Here is a 23,305-nt window from a genome sequence, read left to right as displayed (position 1 = left end):
TTGATTGAAAGCCAGGGCTGGTCAAGGCAGAAGCACAGGACTAAATATTATGAATGGGACTGCGTGCTGTAGTGATTTTAAGGTGACAGCCACAGAAAGCAAAAAAGGAAAAGAGTTTTTACATAGAATATACAACATACCAGAATAAGCAAAACTAGTTTGGTGTGAGCTTCTCAGTGTTAGTATCAAGTTCTGGTACATACCTCAGCTCTAGCATTTAACGTATTTATGAATTTATTGTTGGTTGTTTGTATTGTAGTAGTGAGGTAGACACATAAGAAAGCAATCTCATTGTCCTGTGCAGACATGGCAACAAACGTGAGCTTACCAATTCTATTATAATTCACCCCATCATTTGAATTACATTTGCTTCAGCTGGAAGAGTAGAGTAGTTTATTATGAGTGTTATTTATGAATTATTAAAACAACATATTGCTGTGTTCAACACTTTCACAATAAAAACCTTATAAATACAAAATGCAATGCTTTAAAGAAATAAACTTCCTGTATCAGTATATAGTAACCTACACCAATTTTCCAGTATAAGTCCAAAGGGTCCAAAGCTTATCACAGAAACATTAGGCTGGCAGGGCACATTCAGAGATACTTACCACCCTCCCTCAAATCATGATATGATCATTACTGATAAATGTATATGATACACTAGCTTAAAGGTTTGTTTTAATTATTATTTTTTAAATACTTTATCTTTTGTACATGAAAAAAAAAGACTACCTTGGTCAAACAGAAAAAAAAATTTCTCTCTCATTTGCCATGTTCCTATTTGTTTTACAATGACATAGAAAATTCTACTCGCAAATGCTCAAAAAAAACAAAGGTAATGGCAGGAAGGCAAAGGTAAGTCTATCAAGTATCTGATTTATTCAGAAACATTTTCTAATTATCATTCTGAATTTCTGCCATCCACTAGGTACTTAGCCAAAAGAGATTCTTAAGATAAATTATATTGCTTTGATGACAACAATATTCATAAATGGAGCATCTAGATTTTAATAAAGAGTGGCTAAGCTCCATTCAATACAGGCCTCTGAGTGATTCCACAACTTAAACAATATGTAGTGAAGAAGTAGATGATACAATACTGTTCAACAGGCCTGCCCAATGCAAAGAATTTACAACTGGTATCTGTTAATGATGGCATACTATAACACAATCAAGAATTTTTTATGTGTGGTATATTATAATAAAGATTTGCTTAAGATGTACTCACAAATTAAGTGGTTTTCTTTTGAAATTGGGACATTACACTTTCATAATCCGAGTACCTTCATATGAACCATATGTACAGTATGTATAGTGCATTTGCTAATATATCCAGATCACAGAATTGTGAATTTAATTTGGTAGTAAAATATTACAATGTCTGCTACAACTACTACAACAACAACAACATTAGTGATCCACACAAAAAGGCACAGCACATAATCATCATCAACAGTATTCTACAAAAAAAGTCTACACTGCCCTGCAAAAAATCAATGAAATTTCAAGTTTTTCATCCTTCTTGTGGTAATGTATCCAGGAAAGCCACTGGAAAAAAACTCAGTACAAAAAAGCAAAAAGCTTTTACTCTTGGATTTTTGCACCAATATACAAGTCTTGTATTTGCCACTACCAGTCACCTCTCCACTTACAGCACCCAAGAGACTTGACTACTTTGTAGTGTAGCTCTCACATGCCAAACAGTTTAATGCATATTTTAAAATTCTGCCAAAAAACTTAACAAATGGGTTTCCAATCCTTCATTTTGTTTTCCAACATTAATGTCATCCTTACAAATGCAATCACTTTCCACTTTACTTTTGAATTTCCCCAAGGAAACAATAAAATACTGTCGATCTTTAAATAAAGTTTTGTGTTTCGTAATTACTTTAGTGAAGCAGCTAACTAGTATACAGTTTATATATAATGGTGTTATCTTTGGTCGATTTAACAATAGCTTAAAAACTCATGTAGGTGCTAACTCGACAGAGAAGCATACACCTCTCACATAGGCACAGTTTGCTAGACACTGTGTGCATGACTATGTAACCTTGCTGAAGACAACAAAGCAGAAGTCATTGCATTATGGATTGCTTTCTTATTGTACATGAAAACAGGAGGACTGGAGAAAATAACAGCAAGGAAAGTTACTTTTTTTGTGAGTGAAACTTGATGCAATCTGTAATTCACTATTAAAGCCTGGTTATGTAATCTGAATGTAGAACTATGTATAACTGGACTGCAGCCATATTACGTGCTGGAACAGTCTTCATACCAGCAATTTGGAGGTTTATGTTCCATCCTCACCTGAAGCTGCAATCAACATGGAAACAGTATCCTCTCTTGATAGTACCCCTGTCATAAACATCCACATGCTTTAATTATGATTTCCAGGAATTTTATTCATGTTCACCTCAAGTTCAAGTTAATTTTCATGTGTACGCAGTACCATCTAATTATTTACTTACACATCTGCCATAGAGGATATTCCCCCAAACTGAACACATTATCACAATTTAATCACTACAAAACAGCAGATAATAATATCCTGTGCTTATTTTATGCTAATGTAAAAGGAGTACAGAACCCTGTGGCTTTGTCTACCTTGGGTAGATCTGCCCATAAGCAGATGTAGCTAGCATAACTATAAATCTATTATTAAACAGATATCAAATAATCAAAAGGACTGAGAGCAAGAGAAAACAAGGTTCAACAAATTCTGCAGGATCACCTGTACGAGAAAGTCCAAAATATGTCCTAAGACAGACAAGGTGATGACATTGAGTGACTTAGTCACTGTATTAGAGAGTAAACAAACTTAAGTGTAAATAGCATAGTTCTCATAAAAAGATTATGTTGCTTTTCAGATACAAAGTCATGGATAACAAAGGACCTGAATGACCTTCTGAACAAAAACAGGATGGCCTTCAGGTTCAAAGATAAGGAGGAAATAAGCAGGTACAAACAAAACAAAAAAAGAAAAAAAAAATTCCAAGATGGGAGAACTTGCGATAAGATACGTGGCACTGCAAACTCACGCAAAAACAATGATATGGTAGATATGGAGTAAGTTTAAAAACATCATCAACTACAAACAGACTTACTAAGCTGGTGGATGGTAACTTCAATAGGGCCGTTGTCACCCGTCCACTATTTATGCTCCCCATCTGACCATTAGACTGGATTGTATGGATGTAACTGGTTCTTTAATTTGTAACAAGCTGCCAGAGATATTCTATCAAACTGTACTGAACAGTGTGATGTTCAGCATTGTGGAATGCAGGAGAAGGAACTGTAGCTTAAATAGGTCAGAAGGGCCAGCTACATTATACAGTATTACCAAACTTTGACTGGAGACAGAGGCAACAAAAGATTATGGTGGCAAAAAATAGATGCCATTATGTCTTATGAAGCCCATTCTCTCCTTGACATGGCGTCCTGAAACACCTGTGGAATCTACAGTAACTCATTTCACTACTGGGTGCTATATAATGCTTCTTCCTCATTGTGCCAGTCAGCCCCTTTGCAAGCTCTCTATTCAAGTGCATTTCTGCAGCTACAGACATGAATTACCTCATACCTCCAGCCTCTTATCCTTCAGGATAACACATATTTCCAGGAAAAAAACAATAGCTTTCTCTGGATATTAAGTTAACAAAAGCCATGTTACACCACTAGAATGAAGTTGGTTCCCTCAATGAACTCTAGCTCCCCAGTGCCAGCAGCACTCATGCAGCCCCAAACCACGACACTCCCCACCACCATGCTTGACTGTAGGCAAGACACACTTGTCTTTTTACTCCTCACCTGGTTGCCACCACACACGCTTGACACCATCTGAACCAAATAAGTTTATCTTGGTCTCATCAGACCACAGGACATGGTTCCAGTTTCCAGAAAACTTGCATCCCACTTAGTATCAGTGGAGTAACAGTACATCATGTCAGGCACTCCATATATATTGGGTTACAGATCCCTGAAGATTTGGTGATTGCATAGTATGGCCATCTTTGGAATATAGCAAAAAACTGGAAGAACTAAAGAAAACCCACATAAATACCAGAAGAGAGTATAAAGACCTGGACTCAAAGCCAGATCCACTGAACTATAAAGTAATGCTGGTAAGAGAACAATCAAACTACCCATTAATTGATACAGATCTTTAATTACTACATTTATATGATTATGTATTAGAGTATAATACATTCATTAAATGCTTCAGTGGTGGGTGGGAAAAAGTGAAATATACTACAACCTTTTATTTTTTCTCATATAGAGATGTCTACTACTATATTCAAGTTTGTAAGTAACATTAAACTGTAAAATCTACACTATGCAGGTATTTTTTATCCTGCTTTATGCATTACATGGTTGTAAACTGTAAGCAAGTCATCCTTATGGGTTTTGTAAATTTGAAAAGTATATCTAATTAATCCTCTACAATACAGATACATATTTTATTAGACACATATATTTAAAGCAGACACAGTTTATTCTACTGTTAGACAGTGTCTCTAATGCCCCCTTTTAAAGTATTAGTTATTTTTTAATACTTAGGTAGCAAGGCAAACAATATCTCCTTAAATGCAGCAGCTACACAAAATATCTGCAAGTTATTGTATTAATGAAAGATTTGTTCACTAGATTCAACACACTAAAAAGCCTAAATATGACAATAAACCAAAGATTACGATGCAAAATTGTGCATTCCTTAGAAAGAGAATACTAAGCACTATAAAGCCACTCAATGGAATTCAACAACCACATTTAACGGATTCTTTTCAGACCTACAGTTCATCCGGAAAGTATTCACAGCGCATCACTTTTTCCACATTTTGTTATGTTACAGCCTTAGTCCAAAATGGATTAAAATTTATTTTTTTCCTCAGAATTCTACACACAACACCCCATAATGACAACATGAAAAAAGTTTACTTGAGGTTTTTGCAAATTTATTAAAAATAAAAAAACTGAATACATAAGTATTCACAGCCTTTGCTCAATACTTTGTCGATGCACCTTTGGCAGCAATTACAGCCTCAAGTCTTTTTGAATATGATGCCACAAGCTTGGCACACCTATCCTTGGCCAGTTTCCTCCATTCCTCTTTGCAGCACCTCAAGCTCAATCAGGTTGGATGGGAAGCGTCGGTACACAGCCATTTTAAGATCTCTCCAGAGATGTTCAATTGAATTCAAGTCTGGGCTCTAGCTGGGCCACTCAAGGACATTCACAGAGTTGTCCTGAAGCCACTCCTTTGATATCTTGGCTGTGTGCTTAGGGTCGTTGTTCTGCTGAAAGATGAACCGTCACCCCAGTCTGAGGTCAAGAGCGCTCTGGAGCAGGTTTTCATCCAGGATGTCTCTGTACATTGCTGCAGTCATGTTTCCCTTTATCCTGACTAGTCTCCCAGTCCCTGCCGCTGAAAAACATCCCCACAGCATGATGCTACCACCACCATGCTTCACTGTAGGGATGGTATTGGCCTGGTGATTTGCGTTGCCTGGTTTCCTCCAAACGTGACGTCTGGAATTCACACGAAAGAGTTCAATCTTTGTCTCATCAGACCAGAGAATTTTTTTCTCATGGTCTGAGAGTCCTTCAGGTGCCTTTTGGCAAACTCCAGACGGGCTGCCATGTGCCTTTTACTAAGGAGTGGCTTCCGTCTGGCCACTCTACCATACAGGCCTGATTGGTGGATTGCTGCAGAGATGGTTGTCCTTCTGGAAGGTTCTCCTCTGTCCACAGAGGACCTCTGGAGCTCTGACAGAGTGACCATCTGGTTCTTGGTCACCTCCCTGACTAAGGCCCTGCTCCCCCAATCGCTCAGTTTAGATGGCCGGCCAGCTCTAGGAAGAGTCCTGGGACCTCATGTATAACGCCGTGCGTAGAACTCACACTATAACATGGCGTAAGCACAAAAGCGGGAATATGCATACGCACAGAAAAATCCAGACGCAGGAATCTGTACGTACGTAAACTTCCACGTTCTTCCGCTACATAAATCCCGATCAGCGTGAAAAGTAACGCACGTGCACGCGCCTTCTGTCCCGCCCCAACTCCTCCCAGAATTACGCCTCTTTAAATAAGCAAATCAATATAAATAGCCTTCTGTGAAAAGACAATGGGAAAAGCACGGGGGAAAATATAAGAATTTCAGCGAATACCAAGTGGAGACAAAGGAAAAACATACTATTTGTTGGTTTAAACAGTGGTATAATCAACAAAAGGAAGTTGATCGAGTGTCGGAGAAACTTGAAAGCTCAAGATCACAAAGTCGCAGAGTGCCCAAAATAAAAAAGAAATCACATATCAAGGTCACCGTGAAAAGGTGAGTCGTAGCCCACCGTCTGAGTGTCATATGAAAGCTTATTAGGTTACAGACAAAAAAAAATAGGCACACAGTGGGGAAAAAAAGCACAAAATGTCAACTTTAATCTCGAAATTTCCACTTTAATCATGTAGTTTATTTTGCCATTAAAGTAGAACATCATAAACTTCATCTTAAAGTCGTTTAATTTACTAGTTTCTCAAATCCCATTGTAACTAAAGTAGCACGTTAAATGCTTTGTTCTGTATTTGATCTTCTATGTGCTCTGTGTGTGTGAATCACTACCTGCTTCTTAAACAGGCTTTCTCTTTCTCTGACAGGACACATAATCCATTACATTCGTGATATTACAGCTCTCTGAATAATTAAAATACTGAGATGTATACGTGATATCTTTTTCATGATGATAGGAATGAAAGCATGTTATCAAACATGGGAACACGGTGGCACAGTGCTTGTTCATGTCTCACGCAAGAGGCTTGCTGCGCCATGCGCGACCTTCGATGAAATAATTTATTACAGAAGTACTGTTTCTTTCAAACGTACTAACCTCCAATTCCTGTCCTTACTTTTCTTTCTCCAAATACCCAATCACCACACAATCAGCTCTGTAATAGACGTGAAGCCATTTGTAAGCTTAGAACGCAGATTCTTCAAAACTTTTAAGGAACATTGAAATATCTTCGTAGTACATGTTTAATTATTCTATCTGTCTATCCTTCCAGTGTCGTGTCAGCACCAGCAAGAATACAACGCAATGCAGGAGCAATCCCTGAACTAGCTAGAGCTGCGGCACCATGTCCTCACATGTTTAATTATTAACAATACAGATTATTTAAATGAAGTTAAAGTTTTATCCATATATTTTAATCAACATATTTTGTTGCATTTCATCTTAAAAATGATATCATCATCATATGTAAATACGCGCTTTATAAAGTGGCGTAGGTTGTGCAATATTATAACTGTAGTGCAAGTTTACAGTGAGGTGATTGTACTTATAAGTACAAACAGTTCTACAAGGAGCACTTGATGGACTGATTGAGTGCGTTTATAGTTCTTGGGATGAAACTCTTTCTTAGGGCTGGGCGATTAATTGAAAAGTAATCGCAATCGACATTCAGAACCTATAATCGATCAAATTTTTCCAGGTCGATTATTTCGATTACTTTCCCTTTAAAATCACTACCGCGTGTGGAGTCACGTGAACCCGCTCCATTACGTTAAGTTATTCCGCCGACATGTCGAGCATGGAGAGCTTAAACACTGACACAACTGAGCAACAAGAGCAGCTTGTACCAAAGAAAAACGCAGTCTCCGTCATTTGGACACATTTTGGCTTCAGTAAGGATGACATCGAACAAAATGAAGTCAGATGTAGACACTGTAGAAAAACAGTTTCGACGCCTAAAGGTAATACCACCAATTTGTTTCAACACTTGAAGCACAATCACGTTACTGAATATGAACAGTGCATGGCTCAAAAAAAACAAAAAGAGACTGACAAGTGCCCAGCAACAAGTGCCTCCGCAAAGCAGATGTCGATAACACAAGCGTTCACAAATGCCACACAGTATGAGAAGAGTTCAAGAAGATGGAAAGAAATTACTGACGCTATTTGTTATTACATCGCAAAGGATATGACTCCCTTGGCTACAGTGGAGCGAAGTGGGTTTAAACACCTCGTTAAAACTCTCGACAGAAGATACACTGTGCCATCGCGATCACATTTTTCTAAAAACTGCGCTGCCAGACATGTACAAGACATGTTGTAAAAATGTAGCTGCTGAACTGAAAAATGTTCAACACTTTGCAGCCACATCTGATCTCTGGTCAAGTAGGACGATGGACCCATTCTTGAGCCTTACTTTGCACTACACTGACGACGATTGGAAGCTGCGCCAGAGATGCCTTGAGACGGCATATTTTCCAGCCGATCACACGGTAGATATGATTGCGCAAGGTCTGAAAGATATGCTTTCTGAATGGGACCTCGCGGAAGAAAAACTTTCACCCATTACGACAGACAATGGTGCTAATGTTGTCAAAGCTGCTGCGCTTAATGGATGGTTACGGCAGCAGTGTTTTGGACACCGCCTACACCTTGCAATTGGTAAATACACGTCAGCTTAATTAAATATAATAGCATAAAAGCAAAAGAGGTCATTAGGAAGCTTTTTTAAAGGGAGTGAGGCAACACCTTCAGCAAGTTCAGCTACACCCACTCTGTCACTTCAGCAATCGCTAGAAGCAGAGATGAGCAGCTATTTGGTGTCCCCCATGCTGGATAGTGAGGCAAATCCACTGGACTGGTGGAGGAAGCATCATGTACAATATCCCACTCTAAGTAAGGTGGCAAAAAAGTATCTCTGCATACCAGCTACTAGCTCCCCATCAGAGCAGGTTTTCAGTTCGGACGGAAAAATTGTTACATGCCTCAGGTCCTGCCTGAAACCTGAAAAGGTTAACATGCTCGTGTTTCTTAGTAAGAACTTAGAGTAAATTCATGTTCATATAGTGACATGACAAGATCGCTAAGATCACCTCATGCAACAGTGTTTAGAGAGTTCTATTTTCATTACAACATTAAAATATTTGTTTACAGAAGATGCAAGAAATGCACTGTTTAAAATATTATTTACAGGATATATAAGAGTTATTTTATTTAGAAGAGATACTGCTTATTTTCTACTTTTAATAAGAAAAACATTGAAAATAATTTATTTTGTTTCCAAAAGTGCAAGTTATTTATTTTGACTTTTTTTATAAGAACAAAGTGACTGTTCGTTTTAGGCAATGTGTGCTTTAATTTCAGTTGTTCAACATTGATGTTCAATAAATAATCACAGACAGTAGATAGTATGTTTCCTTCAATTATTTTAAAATCAAGTAATGCACCTTTCATTCAAAAATCTCTCACTTGTAATATGTGAGCATATTTACTGTACAAAACTTGTCAGTGAACTATGAGGGCAAAAAATAAATAAATAAAATAATCGTTCATTAATCGCAATCGAGTTAAAATGTTCAATTAATCGAGATTTTGATTTTAGCCCAAATCGCCCAGCCCTACTCTTTCTAAACCGCGAAGTCCGTACAGGAAAGTCTCTGAAGCGTTTTGCCGTGGCTGAGGCAGTGTCTGTTTAATGCTGTATACCGATAATTCTCTTTCCAATCAGCTGCTGCTGTGATTCCCCACTCAAATACAGTGATATAAATACTCCCGAGTGGTGCAGTGAGAGTAATATGGAAAAAGATGATCTGCTGTGGCAACCCTTAACGGGAACAGCTGAAAGAAGAAGATGCAGTGAAAGTAACAACGCTAAAGCAGTTATGGTATTTGGAATACTATGGCTATTCCCTGGACCATTATATTGCTGCAGGTTAATTACAATCAGATGCATTACACTAATAAACAATATGCAGTTAGTTTCAGTGTATTTATAAAGCCGCGTCAGGAATGTGGATCTAAGAAAGAAAGGGTGACCACACAGGAGCAGTAGCACTGCTTTGATGCTGGGGGCCGCCAGTCTGCAAAACCGAGCGGAGAAATTGCGTACGCCAGGGTATGGTATACCGTGGAAATGTGCGTGGCTTTACGCCAAGTTTAGGTTTTATACATCGCGATTTGACCATGGAAACGTTCGTACGCAACATTTCTGTGCGTACGCACCGTTTATACATGAGGCCCCTGGTGGTTTCGAACTTCTTCCACTTACGGATGATGGAGACCACTGTGCTCATTGGGACCTTCAAAGCAGCAGAAATTTTTCTGTAACCTTCCCCAGATTTGTGCCTCAAGACAATCCTGTCTCGGAGGTCTACAGACAATTCCTTTGACTTCATGCTTGGTTTGTGCTCTGACATGAACTGTCAACTATGGGGCCTTATATAGACAGGTGTGTGCCTTTCCAAATCATGTCCAATCAACTGAATTTACCACAGGTGGACTCCAATTAAGCTGCAGAAACATCTCAAGGATGATCAGGGGAAACAGGATGCACCTGAGCTCAATTTTGAACTTCATGGCAAAGGCTGTGAATACTTATGTACATGTGCTTTCTCAATTTTTTTATTTTTAATAAATTTGCAAAAATCTCTAGTAAACTTTTTTCACGTTGTCATTTTGGGGTGTTGTGTGTAGAATTCTGAAGAAAAAAATGAATTTAATCCATTTTGGAATAAGGCTGTAACATAATAAAATGTGGAAAAAGTGATGCGCTGTGAATACTTTCCGGATGCACTGTATAATAATAATACATTTTATTTATATAGCACCTTTCCCATGCTCAAAGCGCTTCACAGAGTCTTAGAAAAAAAAAAACAGCAGGGTATATGTAACATTGGATATAAATGTTTTCCTGAATGACAGCATTCCAAGTAATTTAATATACTGACAACCTGCAAAAGAAGCTACACATGTAGTCAATTATACAATATAATTGAAAACAGCACTTTCAGATATTTTGGGAAAGCTATCAAAACTAGTAGTGTGTATTGTAATGGCACAACTATAGCTTTACCAAAATAATAACATTTTCCTTCCCTAAATAATATTACAAATAAATACACTACAAAAAGGCAAACACTCACCATTAAGACTAAATGAATCAGATGCTTTTAATGAAGTTTCATAACCAGTAACCAGCTCCTGTATTACAGAAACCTGAAATATTAAAAAGATGTAACCATCAAAATCAGCATTTCTTTGGTAATTGTGTAATTAAATGATCCATATAATCATGTTTCCAAACATGCTATAAATTTTGACTTACATGTAAGTTAATTACTGTAAAAAAACTATGTCTCTTCTATTTGTTTGGCTCACATATATAATGCAAATTATAAGAAATATATAGCTGCTTACTGTATATATTATACTCAACAGAAAGTCATCAAAATTAAAGGTATCATGCTATTAAAATATAGATTACCGAGCTTTATGTGCTAATAAGCTTTAATATCATAATTAAACTAGAGTTTTACAATACATATACAGCATACAATTGACATTTACAATACTAAATAGAATAGATAAGCAGACTAGCTTAAATAACTATATAGTTACATACTATATGTCTCTGTCCATAAATATTTGGACAGAGACAACTTTTTTCTAATTTTGGTTCTGTACATTACCACAATGAATTTTAAATGAAACAACTCAGATGCAGCTGAAGTGCAGACTTTCAGCTTTAATGTCAGTGGGGTGAACAAAACGATTGCATAAAAATGTGAGGCAACTAAAGCATTTTTTTAACACAATCCCTTCATTTCAGGGGCTCAAAAGTAATTGGACAAATTAAATAACTGGAAATAAAATGTTCATTTCTAATACTTGGTTGAAAACCCTTTGCTGGCAATGACAGCCTGAAGTCTTAAACTCATGGCCATCACCAGATGCTGGGTTTCCTCCTTTTTAATGCTCTGCCAGGCCTTTACTGCAGCGGCTTTCAGTAGCTGTTTGTTTGTGGGCCTTTGTGTCTGAAGTTTAGTCTTCAACAAGTGAAATGCATACTCAACTGGGTTAAGATCAGGGGCCTCACGCATAACGCCATGCGTAGAATTCGCACTATAACATGACGTAAGCACAAAAGCCTAAATGTGCTTCCGCACAGAAAAATCCAGATGCAGGAATCTGTGCATTCGTCAACTTCCGCGTTCTTCCACTACATAAATCCCGCTCAGCATGGAAATAAACGCACGTGCATGCACTTGCTGTCCCACCCCAACTCCTCCTAGAATTGCGCCTCTTTGAATATGCAAATCAATATAAATAGCCCTTAAGCCCAGCGTTCTGTGAAAAGGCAATGGCAAAAGTACGAGGAAAAATAGAAGAATTTCAGCGAATACCAAATGGAGGCAAAGAAAAACGTACTATTTGTTGGTTTAAACAGTTATATAAGCAACAAAAGGAAGTTGATCGAGTGACATAGCGTGTCGGAGAAACTCGAAAGCTCAAGTTCACAAAGTTGCACAGTGCCCGAAATAAAAAAGTTGTCACATATCAAAGTCAGTGTGAAAAGGCGACTCATAGCCCACTGTCTGAGTGTCATATGAAAGCTTATTAGGGTACAGTGAAAAAAAAGGCACACAGTGTGAAAAAAAGCACGAAATGTCAACTTTAATCTCGAAATTTCCACTTTAATCACGTAGTTTATTTTGTCATTAAAGTAGAACATCATAAACTTCATCTTAAAATCGTTTAATTTACTAGTTTCTCAAATCCCTTCGTAACTAAAGTAGCACGTTAAATGCTTTTTGTATTTGATCTTATATGTGCTCTATGTGCCTGAATCACTATGTGCTCTTCCTCTGACAGGACACAGGATCCTTTACGTTCGTAATATTACAGCTCTCTGATTAATTAAAATACTGAGAAGTATAATGTGATATCATTTTCATGATGATATGAGTTAAAGCATGTTATTAAACATAGGAACACGGTGGCGCAGTGATTGTTCATGTCTTACAGGAAGATGCTTGCTGCACCATGTGTGACCTTCGATGAAATGCTTTATTACAGAAGTACTGTCTTTTTCAAATGTACTAACCCCCAATTCCTGTCCTTACTTTTCTTTCTCCAAATACCCAATCGCCACACAATCAGCTCTGTAATAGACGTTTAGCCATCTGTAAGCTTAGAACGCTGATTCTTCAAAACGTTTAAGGAACATCCAAATATCTTCGTAATGTTTATTCTGTCCTTCCAGTGTCATGCCAGCCACAGCATGAATACAGCGTGAGGCAGGAACAAACCGTGAACGAAGCTCAAGCTCGCTAGCGCTGCAGCACCATGTAGTTAAAGTTAAAGTTTTATCTGTATAATATAATCAAAATATTTTGCTGCATTTCATCTGAAAAATGATATCGTCATCATATGTAAATACGCGCTGCATAAAGAGGCTCAGGTTGTGCAATATTATAACTGTATCATAACTACAATTATCTCAAGGTAACTTGCAAGTACAAACAGTTCCACAAGGAGCACTTGATGGACTGATTGAGTGCAGTAATAGTTCTTGGGATGAAACAGTTTGTGAAGCGTTGGTCGGATGAGAGCAGTTCAAATAGCGAATGGCTGAGGCAGCGAGTGCTTGATGCTGTATACTGATAATTCTCTTTCTGATCAGCTGCTGTAGATCTGTGATTCACACTCAGATACAGTGATATAAATACTACGAGTGGTGCAGTGCAAGTAATATGGAAAAAGATGATCCGCTGTGGCAACACCTAACGGGAGCAGCTGACAGAAGAAGATGGTGCAGTGAGAGTAACAACGCTAAAGCAGTTATGGTATTTAGAATAGTTTTGACCATTCTGTGGACCATTATATTGTTACAGGTTAATTACAATCAGATGCATTAAATTTATGAACAATATGTGGTTAATTTCAGTGTATTTGATAAAGCCGCCGTCGTGGATGTCGATCTAAGAAAGGGTAACCACACAGGAACAGTAGCACTGCTTTGACGCTGGGTGCCGCCAGTCTGCAAAACCGAGCGGAGAACTTGCGTACGACAGGGTATGAGGTACCGTGGAAAAGTGCGTGGCTTTACGCCAAGTGTAGGTTTTATACATTGCGATTTGAACGTGGAAAAATTCTTACACAACATTTCTGTGCATACGCACCGTTTATACATGAGGCCCCAGGTGACTGACTTGGCCATTCAAGAATTTTCCACTTCTTTGCTTTAATAAACTCCTGGGTTGCTTTGGCTGTAGGTTTTGGGTTATTGTCCATCTGTATCATAAAACGCCGCCCAATCAATTTGACAGAATTTAGCTGGATTTAAGCAGACAGTATGTCTCTGAACACCTAAGAATTCATTCGGCTGTTTCTGTCCTGTGTCACATCATCAATAAACACTAGTGTCCCAGTGCCACTGGCAGCCAGGCACACCCAAGCCATCACACTGCCTCCACAGTGTTTTACAGATGATGTGTTATGCTTTGGATAATGTGCTGCTCCACACCTTCTCCATACTTTTTTCTCGCCATCATTCTGGTAGAGGTTGATCTTGGTTTCATGTGTCCAAAGAATGTTTTTCCAGAACTGTGCTGGCTTTTTTAGATGTTCTTTAGCAAAGTCCAATCTTGCCTTTCTATTCTTGAGGCTTATGAGTGGCTTGCACCTTGCAGTGCACCCTCTGTATTTACTTTCATGCAGTCTTCTCGTTATGGTAGACTTGGATATCGATACGCCTACCCCCTGGAGAGTGTTGTTCACTTGGTTGGCTGTTGTGAAGGAGTTTCTCTTCACCATGGAAATGATGCTGTGATCATCCACCACTGTTGTCTTCCGTGGACGTCCAGGTCTTTTTGCGTTGCTGAGTTCACCAGTGCTTGCTTTCTTTCTCAGGATGTACCAAACTGTAGATTTTGCCACTCATAATATTGTAGCAATTTCTCGGATGGGTTTTTTCTGTTTTCGCAGCTTAAGGATGCTTTCACCTGCACGGAGAGCTCCTTTGACCACATATTGTCTGTTCACAGCAAAGTCTTCCACATGCAAGCACCACACCTCAAATCAACTCCAGGCCTTTTATCTGCTTAATTGATAATGACATAATGACGGACTTGCCGACACCTGCCCATGAAATAGCCTTTGAGTCAATTGTCCAATTACTTTTGAGCCCCTGAAATGAAGGGATTGTGTTAAAAAAAATGCTTTAGTTGCCTCACATTTTTATGCAATCGTTTTATTCACCCCACTGAATTAAAGCTGAAAGTCTGCACTTCAACTGCATCTGAGTTGTTTCATTTAAAATTCATTGTGGTAATGTACAGAACAAAATTAGAAAAAAGTTGTCTCTGTCCAAATATTTATGGACCTAACTGTATTACTGATTTAATGTTATGGTTTTCAAATTGATTTTGAAACAAAAATGATTATAAAATCATCAAAATATGTCTACTACTCTTATACTTCTTTACATCAATAAAATTTTTAAATCAAAAAATTATAGCCAAAAGACAATGTAGTTTTGTATGAGAGAACATTAATCTAGAGGGTGGGTTGTATAAGGGGTGTCAGTGAAGGAGATGCTACAGTCCTGCCTTTGAGAATCAGTTACTTTTAGAGCATAATATCTGCCATATTTTCCATCAACTATTGTACAATGCAGGTATGAGACTCTGTATGAATATGGTCATACTTGGTGTGCAGGTTATTTTAAGATTTGTTAATTGCTTTGTTTGCAGAACAATGAATCCTTACCCATCAAGTTTTGTCGTGAACAAATAGGATATGGCCTTATCTAATCTGGAATATAGTCTGAATGGAGCACCAGTTCTAAGAGCCCACATATTCTCAAATGGGGCCAGTTATCTAACATGCACTTCTTTGATATATTAGAGGAAAACCAAAATACATGAAATTAAGGCAACAGCTCTTAAAGGATAAGTTTGGTATTTTTCAAGTCAGTTATTTCTTCACAAACTGGATCTTAACAATGGAGACAATGGGGCAGAAAGCACCACCAGAAAATAAAAGCCAAAAATTTACCAGGTACATCCATATTTTGATTTGATAAAAGAAAACATCCCTTCTGTGTTTCCGATGCATGTTTGTGACAACCAAAGGAATACTAAAATGATTATTTTATCACTACTCCTAGTTCTTTTGTTCTCAAGGTAAGAGGTTTTCTATTTGCTTTTGTGAGTTCTTACATGTATATGGAAGGAAATCAAGACAAAACCAACTATGCAGCATGAAGGAGTTTATTGAGATTTTGTTGTTCAAGAGGAAAACACTCCCCAAGTGGTTACTGCAGAAGACTACAAATTCTAATGTATCACACACAGCAGGTTTTCTTCTAAAACGGCTGAATGTCACAATATTGGTGTTTTTGTGTTCAAAAATGACAAATATAAGTCTATTTTAAAATGTGTATGTAATTTCAAGACCTGGATGCATATCAATAATTGACAAATGTCTTGGCTTGAAAATGAACACATTAAGTAAGATTTAAGGCTTTTGTTTTCCGGTGGTGCCTAGTACCCCATTAATTCCAAAGTAAAGTGATAGTGCAGGCAAGATGTTTGTCTAAATTTATGGAAACCGCTAGTTTTTAGAACATAATTTTACATTCCAAATGCATATATACCATGTTTGTGAAGAAATAACTTCAACTTGATAATTACCAAACTTATCCTTTAAAGTATAATATGTAAGTTATCACCATATTGTAGGATTACTTTATTTCACAAAACTTGTTACTCTGCAGAAACACTAGTTTTTTGCTGTTGGTATCATCTGGTAAAATTACTATTAGGGATACGTGTAACAGGCAATCCAAAGCCAAAAACCTATCCTAAGAGTACCAGGCACCAGACTAAGCACAGACTGCTGTCAGCCTAGGATTTTACCCCAGGCTTGCATTAACAATATACCAATGGTTGGTGAATCAATTGACTTATTATTTATGTAGATATTTACAAAGTTATGCACTATGTATTTTTTCATGTGGCAAGTGTTATTTTTTGTAATAGATTTTTCAATGATGCAGACTATGATAAAACAGTGAATTTTTAGATCATACATTCATACACAGATACATTTTCCCAGCCTTGAAAGTCCATTTTAGCAGGAAATTCTTATTGTTTCTTTTAAGACCTGATAAAGTGACGACTTACACATTGTTAAAAATAGAAAATGTTTGCCATACATATCAAATTTATACATTCATATTTAGCATGGTATACTTCATAGCAATATTTTCCATAATTCTAGAAATAAACATTATGCAGTGAAAAGTGGAGTTCTAAGGATGTATTAGAATGACTAACTAGAAGGCACAGTATCCAAACCTTGTGATCGGTAAGTGGGTGGCCTATTTTTTTTTATAGTCCTATGAAAATGTCCTATGTACTTTCCTCACATTTCATGAGGCTCTGAATTTTTACATTCAGCTCTATATTGACTCTTACTCTTGAAATCCTTTTATTATCCTTTTAAATACTTTTAAAATTGCTTCTGTAACCCCAATGTTAAAAAAGTCTGGTCTTGATGCTGACAATCTTAACAATTTCCGGCGTATTTCCCACTTACCTTTCCTGTCAAAAGTTCTTGAGCATGTTGTAGCTTCCCAACTCACCAATTACCTAACCTCTAATAATTTGATGGAACCCTTTCAGTCTGGTTTCAGGGCGCGGCACAGCTGTGAAACTGCTCTGCTACGGGTAACCAATGATTTGCTTATGGTAGCAGACTCTGGACAAACCAGCATATTAATTCTGTTAGACCTCAGTGCAGCATTTGACACTGTCAGACATGACATCCTACTGTCCAGAATGGAGAACATGCTGGGTATCTCTGGCACTGCCCTCCAGTGATTCAAGTCCTATCTGACTGACAGGCAAGAGTTTGTTAATCTTGGCACGAGCAGATCTAGCTCAGCGCCAGTCACACAAGGAGTCCCTCAAGGCTCTGTCCTCGGTCCTCTGCTCTTCTGTATTTACATGCTTCCCCTTGGCCATATTATCCGTAGCTATGGACTGGGTTATCATTCTTATGCAGATGATACTCAACTCTACTTCAATGTTAAAAGTGGAACTTCATCAGAGCTTTCTCAGCTCACAACCTGCCTTAGTGAAATTAAAACCTGGATGGAGCAGAACTCTTTAAAATTAAATTGCAATAAAACTGAACTCCTGCAAATTGGGACTAAAATGCAACTTAATAAAATGAGCTCCTTCCCAGTCCATCTTGGCGGTAATCTCATCAGACCTGCCTCTACTGTAAAAAATCTTGGTGTCATTTTTGATTCCTCCCTCTCTTATTCCGCTCACATAAATCACATTAAGAAACTTTCTTACTTTCACCTCTGTAACATATCCCGTGTTTGCTCCTTCCTCTCCTTCTCTAATGCTGAGAAACTTGTCCATGCTTTTATCACATCCTGCATCGATTATTTTAATTCCCTACTGGCAGGTGCCCCTTCTAATCTTATATCACAGCTTCAGCTTATTCAAAACTCAGCTGTAAGAGTCCTTACACAGACAAGCAACAGCGAGCACTTCACACTCATCCTGCTTCACCTTCACTGGCTCCCTGTGTCTTACAGAATCGAACATAAAATCCTACTAATAACCTACAAAGCCTTAAATAACCTCACGCCAAACTACATCAGTGACCTTCTCCATCACTATGTGCCTGCCCACCCACTAAGGTCCTCTGATTCTGGCAATCTTGTTGTACCCCACACTAATCTACACTCCATGGGTGACAGGGCCTTCAGCTGTATAGCACCCAGACTCTGCAATGTCCTACCGAAATTAATCAGGTCAGCTGACTCCATGAATTCTTTTAAAAACAACTCAAAACTCATCTGTTCAGGAAGGCTTTTAGCTCTACTTGACTTTATTACCCTTCTCTCAGTTTACTTCTCTGTCAAGACGCTAGTGTAACCTGTGTGTGTGCTAGACCATCAATTATGTTGTCTGTTTTTATTTCAGAATTCACTGTCTTATTCTTCTTTATTTATTTATCTGGTTTGTACAATGCTATATACTGTATACCCTGCCATTCTTTATTATATTCTGTAAGTGCCTTGAGCATGGGAAAGGTGCTATATAAATAAAATGTATTACTATTTATTATTAATAAATCTAAAAAATGGGTACCTAAGATGGATGGATTCCCATTATCCATGCATATGATTTGTACAGTAAGCCAACAGTTTGGTTAATAAGTAATGTTAAATTAAACATATTTCTACATATATTATAAATTTAAAGGCACGGTGGCATGGTGACACAGTTGTAGTGCTACTGCCATGCAAGGAGTAGACTGGAACCTATGTCCCAAGTGCTCGCTGTGTGGAGTTTGCATGTTCTCCCTGTGTCTGTATGGGTTTCCTCTGGGTGATCCAGTTTCCTGCCACAGTTCACAGACATGGTGGTTAGGTAAACTAGAGTTGCTAAGTTGGCACTAGTGGATGTGTGCGTGTGCGTGTGTGTGTACACATGCACCCTGTGATGGACTGACGCCCTTTCCAGGTGTTACTCTTGACTTGCATCTGATGATTACTGAAATAGGCTCCAGCTGCCCTGCAACCCTGCCCTGGACTTTTTGGTTAGCAAGATGGATGAAATGTTGAAAACTAATGTATCTCTCTAGGTATTACCATAGGGGATCTAGAAATTAAATCTTTCTATTTGTTATAGATTTTTGTTTCTGTATTGTCCAAACCATTCTTTTTGATTCTTTTTTTTTGTTTTTCTCTAGAAAAGAAAAAGCACTAATAGGTGTAATTTGTTTTTTTATTAAAAACAAGTGATATTCCATACAATCAAGTCAAACATAACCAAACTAAATTCAATCCCTACCCCAGTGAAAGAGAGGAAGACAAACAGCCAGAGTAAAAGTAAAAAAGAGGGAAGAGAATCCTTTTCTCCAATATAAATGCTTATTCTAAAATGTTATTGATTAGATTCTGCCAGGTGTTAAAAAATTTTTTGAACAGATCCTCTAAGTGAGAATTTGAGTTTTTCCCCATTTCAAATAGTATATACAACATCAGTTACCTACTGACTTAAAAGAGATGGGCTAGGATTCTTCCAGCTGAACAAGATAAGTCTATGTGTGCTAATAGTGAGGGTAAAGGCAACTACAGTCTGTTTGTTCTTCTCCACTTTAAGCACATCTGGGAATACACCAAACCCAGGTGTTAATGGGGTAAGAGTGATTGTGACACAAATGCTGTCTGATAGACATTTAAAAATTTTGGTCCAGAATGATTTAAATTTGGTGGACACCCAAAACATTTGGCCCAGTGAGGCTGGAGCTCGAAAGCAATGTTCACAGGGTGGATCTTGCCCTGGATACATTTTGGGTAATTTTAAAACAACATAGACATGCTCAATAAAAGATTTTAAATTGAGTAATTGTATGCTTTGCGCATATGGAGCTAGAGTGAACTCTATTCATAGCTGACTTCCATTCCTTTTCTGAAATGTTAAGTAAGAGATCCTTTTCCCAATGTACTCTGAGATCTTTGAAAGGAAGGGACTTTAAAATGTTTTTATATATTACAGAAATGCTGTCTGAGTCTTCAAGACTGATCAATACTTCTTTTGAAATAGAAATAGGTAGGAAGTGAGGAAAATTGGGCAGATTCCATTTAGCAAAGTTTTTAATTTGAAAGCAGTGAAAAAATTGTGTTGATGGGAAGTTAAATTTGAAGTGTAACTCTTCGTAGGATACAAAAACATTATCTATATATAATTCTCCAAATGATGTAATCCCTACATTTTTCAAACATTAAAAACTGTGGAAGTTTGAGAGGTTGGAAAAGGGTGGTTATAGTGTAGAGGTGCAACAGATAAAAGTTTCTCCATCTTGAAATGCTTCCTACATTGGTTCCATATTCTGAGTGAATGAAGAACAATTGGGTTGTTAGTATATTGACGATAACTTGTATTTACCGGGGAACAAAGCAACGAATATAAAGAAGTACTGCAGGATTTTATTTCTACTGCGGACCAAGCTTCTGAGTGTTCATCAATTTGTGTCAACGTCCAGGTTTTTATAGCTTGTATATTTGTCGTCCAGTAATAAAACTGAAAGTTAGGTAGTGCTATGCTTCCTTCTGCTTTAGGTCGTTGTAGGGTTGCCCTTTGGATGCGTGGATGTTTTCAATTCAAAATAAACGAGGTTATGACTGAATCTAATTTCTTAAAAATGATTTGATAATGTATAAATGGATGCTTTGAAGGATATTCATATCCTGAAACAGCTTCTCATTTGTCATATTTATGACCTTTACAACTTTCCTTATATCCTTTGTAACCTCCTTTATATTACTCTTTATCTCATTTATGTAGTAGTGCAGTAATTATTATGGTGATCATTACCTTCAGCTCAGACTGTTTGTTTCGGTTTTCTCCATGGTCTGTGGGTGGAATAGCAAGCCCAGTTGGAGACAGTGCCGCTGACCTGCGGAGGGTAGTTGACAACGTGGATAGTAAGGCCATGCTCAGTTCCAATGAGACTCCTGGAAATGATGAGTTCTCCTGGCCTGACTTAATTACAATTTTTATCCCATTTTCACTCTAGGCTGGAGATGATGCTGCAGCACAAGGCAGGAACCAATCCCGGGCAGGGTGCCAACCCACCGCAGGACACACACACCCACACACCAAGCACACACTAGGGCCAATGTAGAATCGCCAATCCACCTAACCTGCATGTCTTTGGACTGTGGGAGGAAACCGGAGCGCCCGGAGGAAACCCACGCAGGGAGAACATGCAAACTCCACGCAGGGAGGACCCGGGAAGCGAACCCAGGTCTCCCAACTGCGATGCAGCAGCGCTACCCACTTTTGCCACCGTGCCACCCAGCTACCATAATATGGTGTGGAATCAGCCTCTTATAAAGAGAAATGGCAGGATTCCTCACAGTAAGCCAGTAAAGATTATCATAACGGATTTTCAGATAGGCATATCATTCCTATGGGCCCTGTTTTGTAATGTGGATTCTGATTCACAGTTGTTTTTACTTTCTCGTGTATGTAGTATAGAGAAAGTATATTTGCAAAAAAATTCTACCTCAAGATTTTGATGAATCTCCACGTTTCATGTGCTCCTGAACACATTTTGACAATTTTTGCAATTATGTCTGCGTGTGTGTCTGTATTCTATGTATGGAAACACAATAACTTGAGGATGCTTTGAGCTGGACAAATGAAATTTGGGGTAAGGGTGCTATATCAAAATGCTGCTTTCTATCAACATTTGGGCAACATATGTCAACCAGAAATGGTACTTTACCTGAACACATTTCAAAATTAAAAAAAAAAGAAAAACTGGTACATAGTATAATAAACAATTAATTGAAATTTTGCATAGTAGTTTTTCATGTGAAATTGCATTATAAAGAAGAAAAAAATAATTGAAATTTTATATCATGTTAGTCATAGATATAGAATTTTACCTTAATCAGATAACCGGAAATGATATCTTAACAGGTATCAGCACAACTACATATGCATTACTGCCATTATATAGAGATAAATAATTATATCATTAGATATAAAATTTGACCATGATCAGGTGACTGGAAGTGGTATATTAAAGACCACAAAAAAAAAAAAAAATCAGATTTGAAATTCCAGTTTGATCAGATTACCGGAAGTAGTTCTTTGCCATATAAACTTGCTTTATAAACAAAGATAAGTGATTGAAATTTTATAAGAAGCACAGAGACACAAAGTTTCATTATAATCAGACAACCAGAAGTGGTATCTACTTTACTTGAATACGTATAAGGAAATTGAGTAGAGAACAATCCAGATTTGTTTATGCTTTACATGTGGTGCTTTACAAAAGACTTGCAAATTGGCACTCATCAATGCCCTTAACAAAATAACTAACTATTGTCAGTATACAGAAGTATATTTGGTATGGATCATTGTGACACACCTGGTATAATAAAAGTCTATTGTCTTGTACGACTGATGTTTTTATAGGCATCAAATTTGTGTCTACTTTTTTTTTTTTTTTTTTTTAACCCAGAACTAGGGATTTTTTATAATGTACCCCACCACTTTGATTGATTGACAACATTACAATATGCTTTCTTGGCAGCTGATTCTGTGATATTGTTGAAGCAGGTTTATCTGTTAAACAAATTATCATATTTTGACATTTAGGTACTTGTTGCTGTCTTTTTTAAGGTAAATTGTGATCCACACTTGTTTTGAGCTGTTTTTTTTAAATTTACCTTTTGCTTTTTTTGGTTTTGTGCTTAAAATACACCACTTTAAATGATTTAATAGTGTTTGTGAAATTTTCTTCATTGTGCTGGTTCTGAATTTTCACGAAAGGTTATTAATTCATTGGTGAAATTACTCAGCTTAGTGTTAGTAAGTATTTGTGTTATCGTGTTACTTATCAAGTATGATGGCTACATATGAACACTAACAGTTAAGTTTGTTTTTCATTGTTACATGTTATTTTGTCAACGA

General features: G+C 37.5%; 1 protein-coding gene across 1 annotated transcript in view; it reads right to left on the bottom strand.

Moving 5' to 3' along the window:
• LOC114650173 (N-alpha-acetyltransferase 16, NatA auxiliary subunit-like) overlaps positions 1-23,305 on the bottom strand; it is a 130,646-nt gene that overhangs the window by 65,680 nt on the left and 41,661 nt on the right. Inside the window, exon 10 of the mRNA XM_051925770.1 lies at positions 10,928-11,000. Within this exon, the coding sequence (XP_051781730.1) occupies positions 10,928-11,000 (73 nt within the window). The remainder of the gene's footprint in view (positions 1-10,927; positions 11,001-23,305) is intronic.

The sequence above is a fragment of the Erpetoichthys calabaricus genome, chromosome 4, assembly GCF_900747795.2.
Source record: "Erpetoichthys calabaricus chromosome 4, fErpCal1.3, whole genome shotgun sequence".
NCBI classification, from domain to species: domain Eukaryota; kingdom Metazoa; phylum Chordata; class Cladistia; order Polypteriformes; family Polypteridae; genus Erpetoichthys; species Erpetoichthys calabaricus.
Note: the sequence above shows the minus strand (reverse complement) of the source record. Positions and strands in the feature narration are given on the sequence as shown.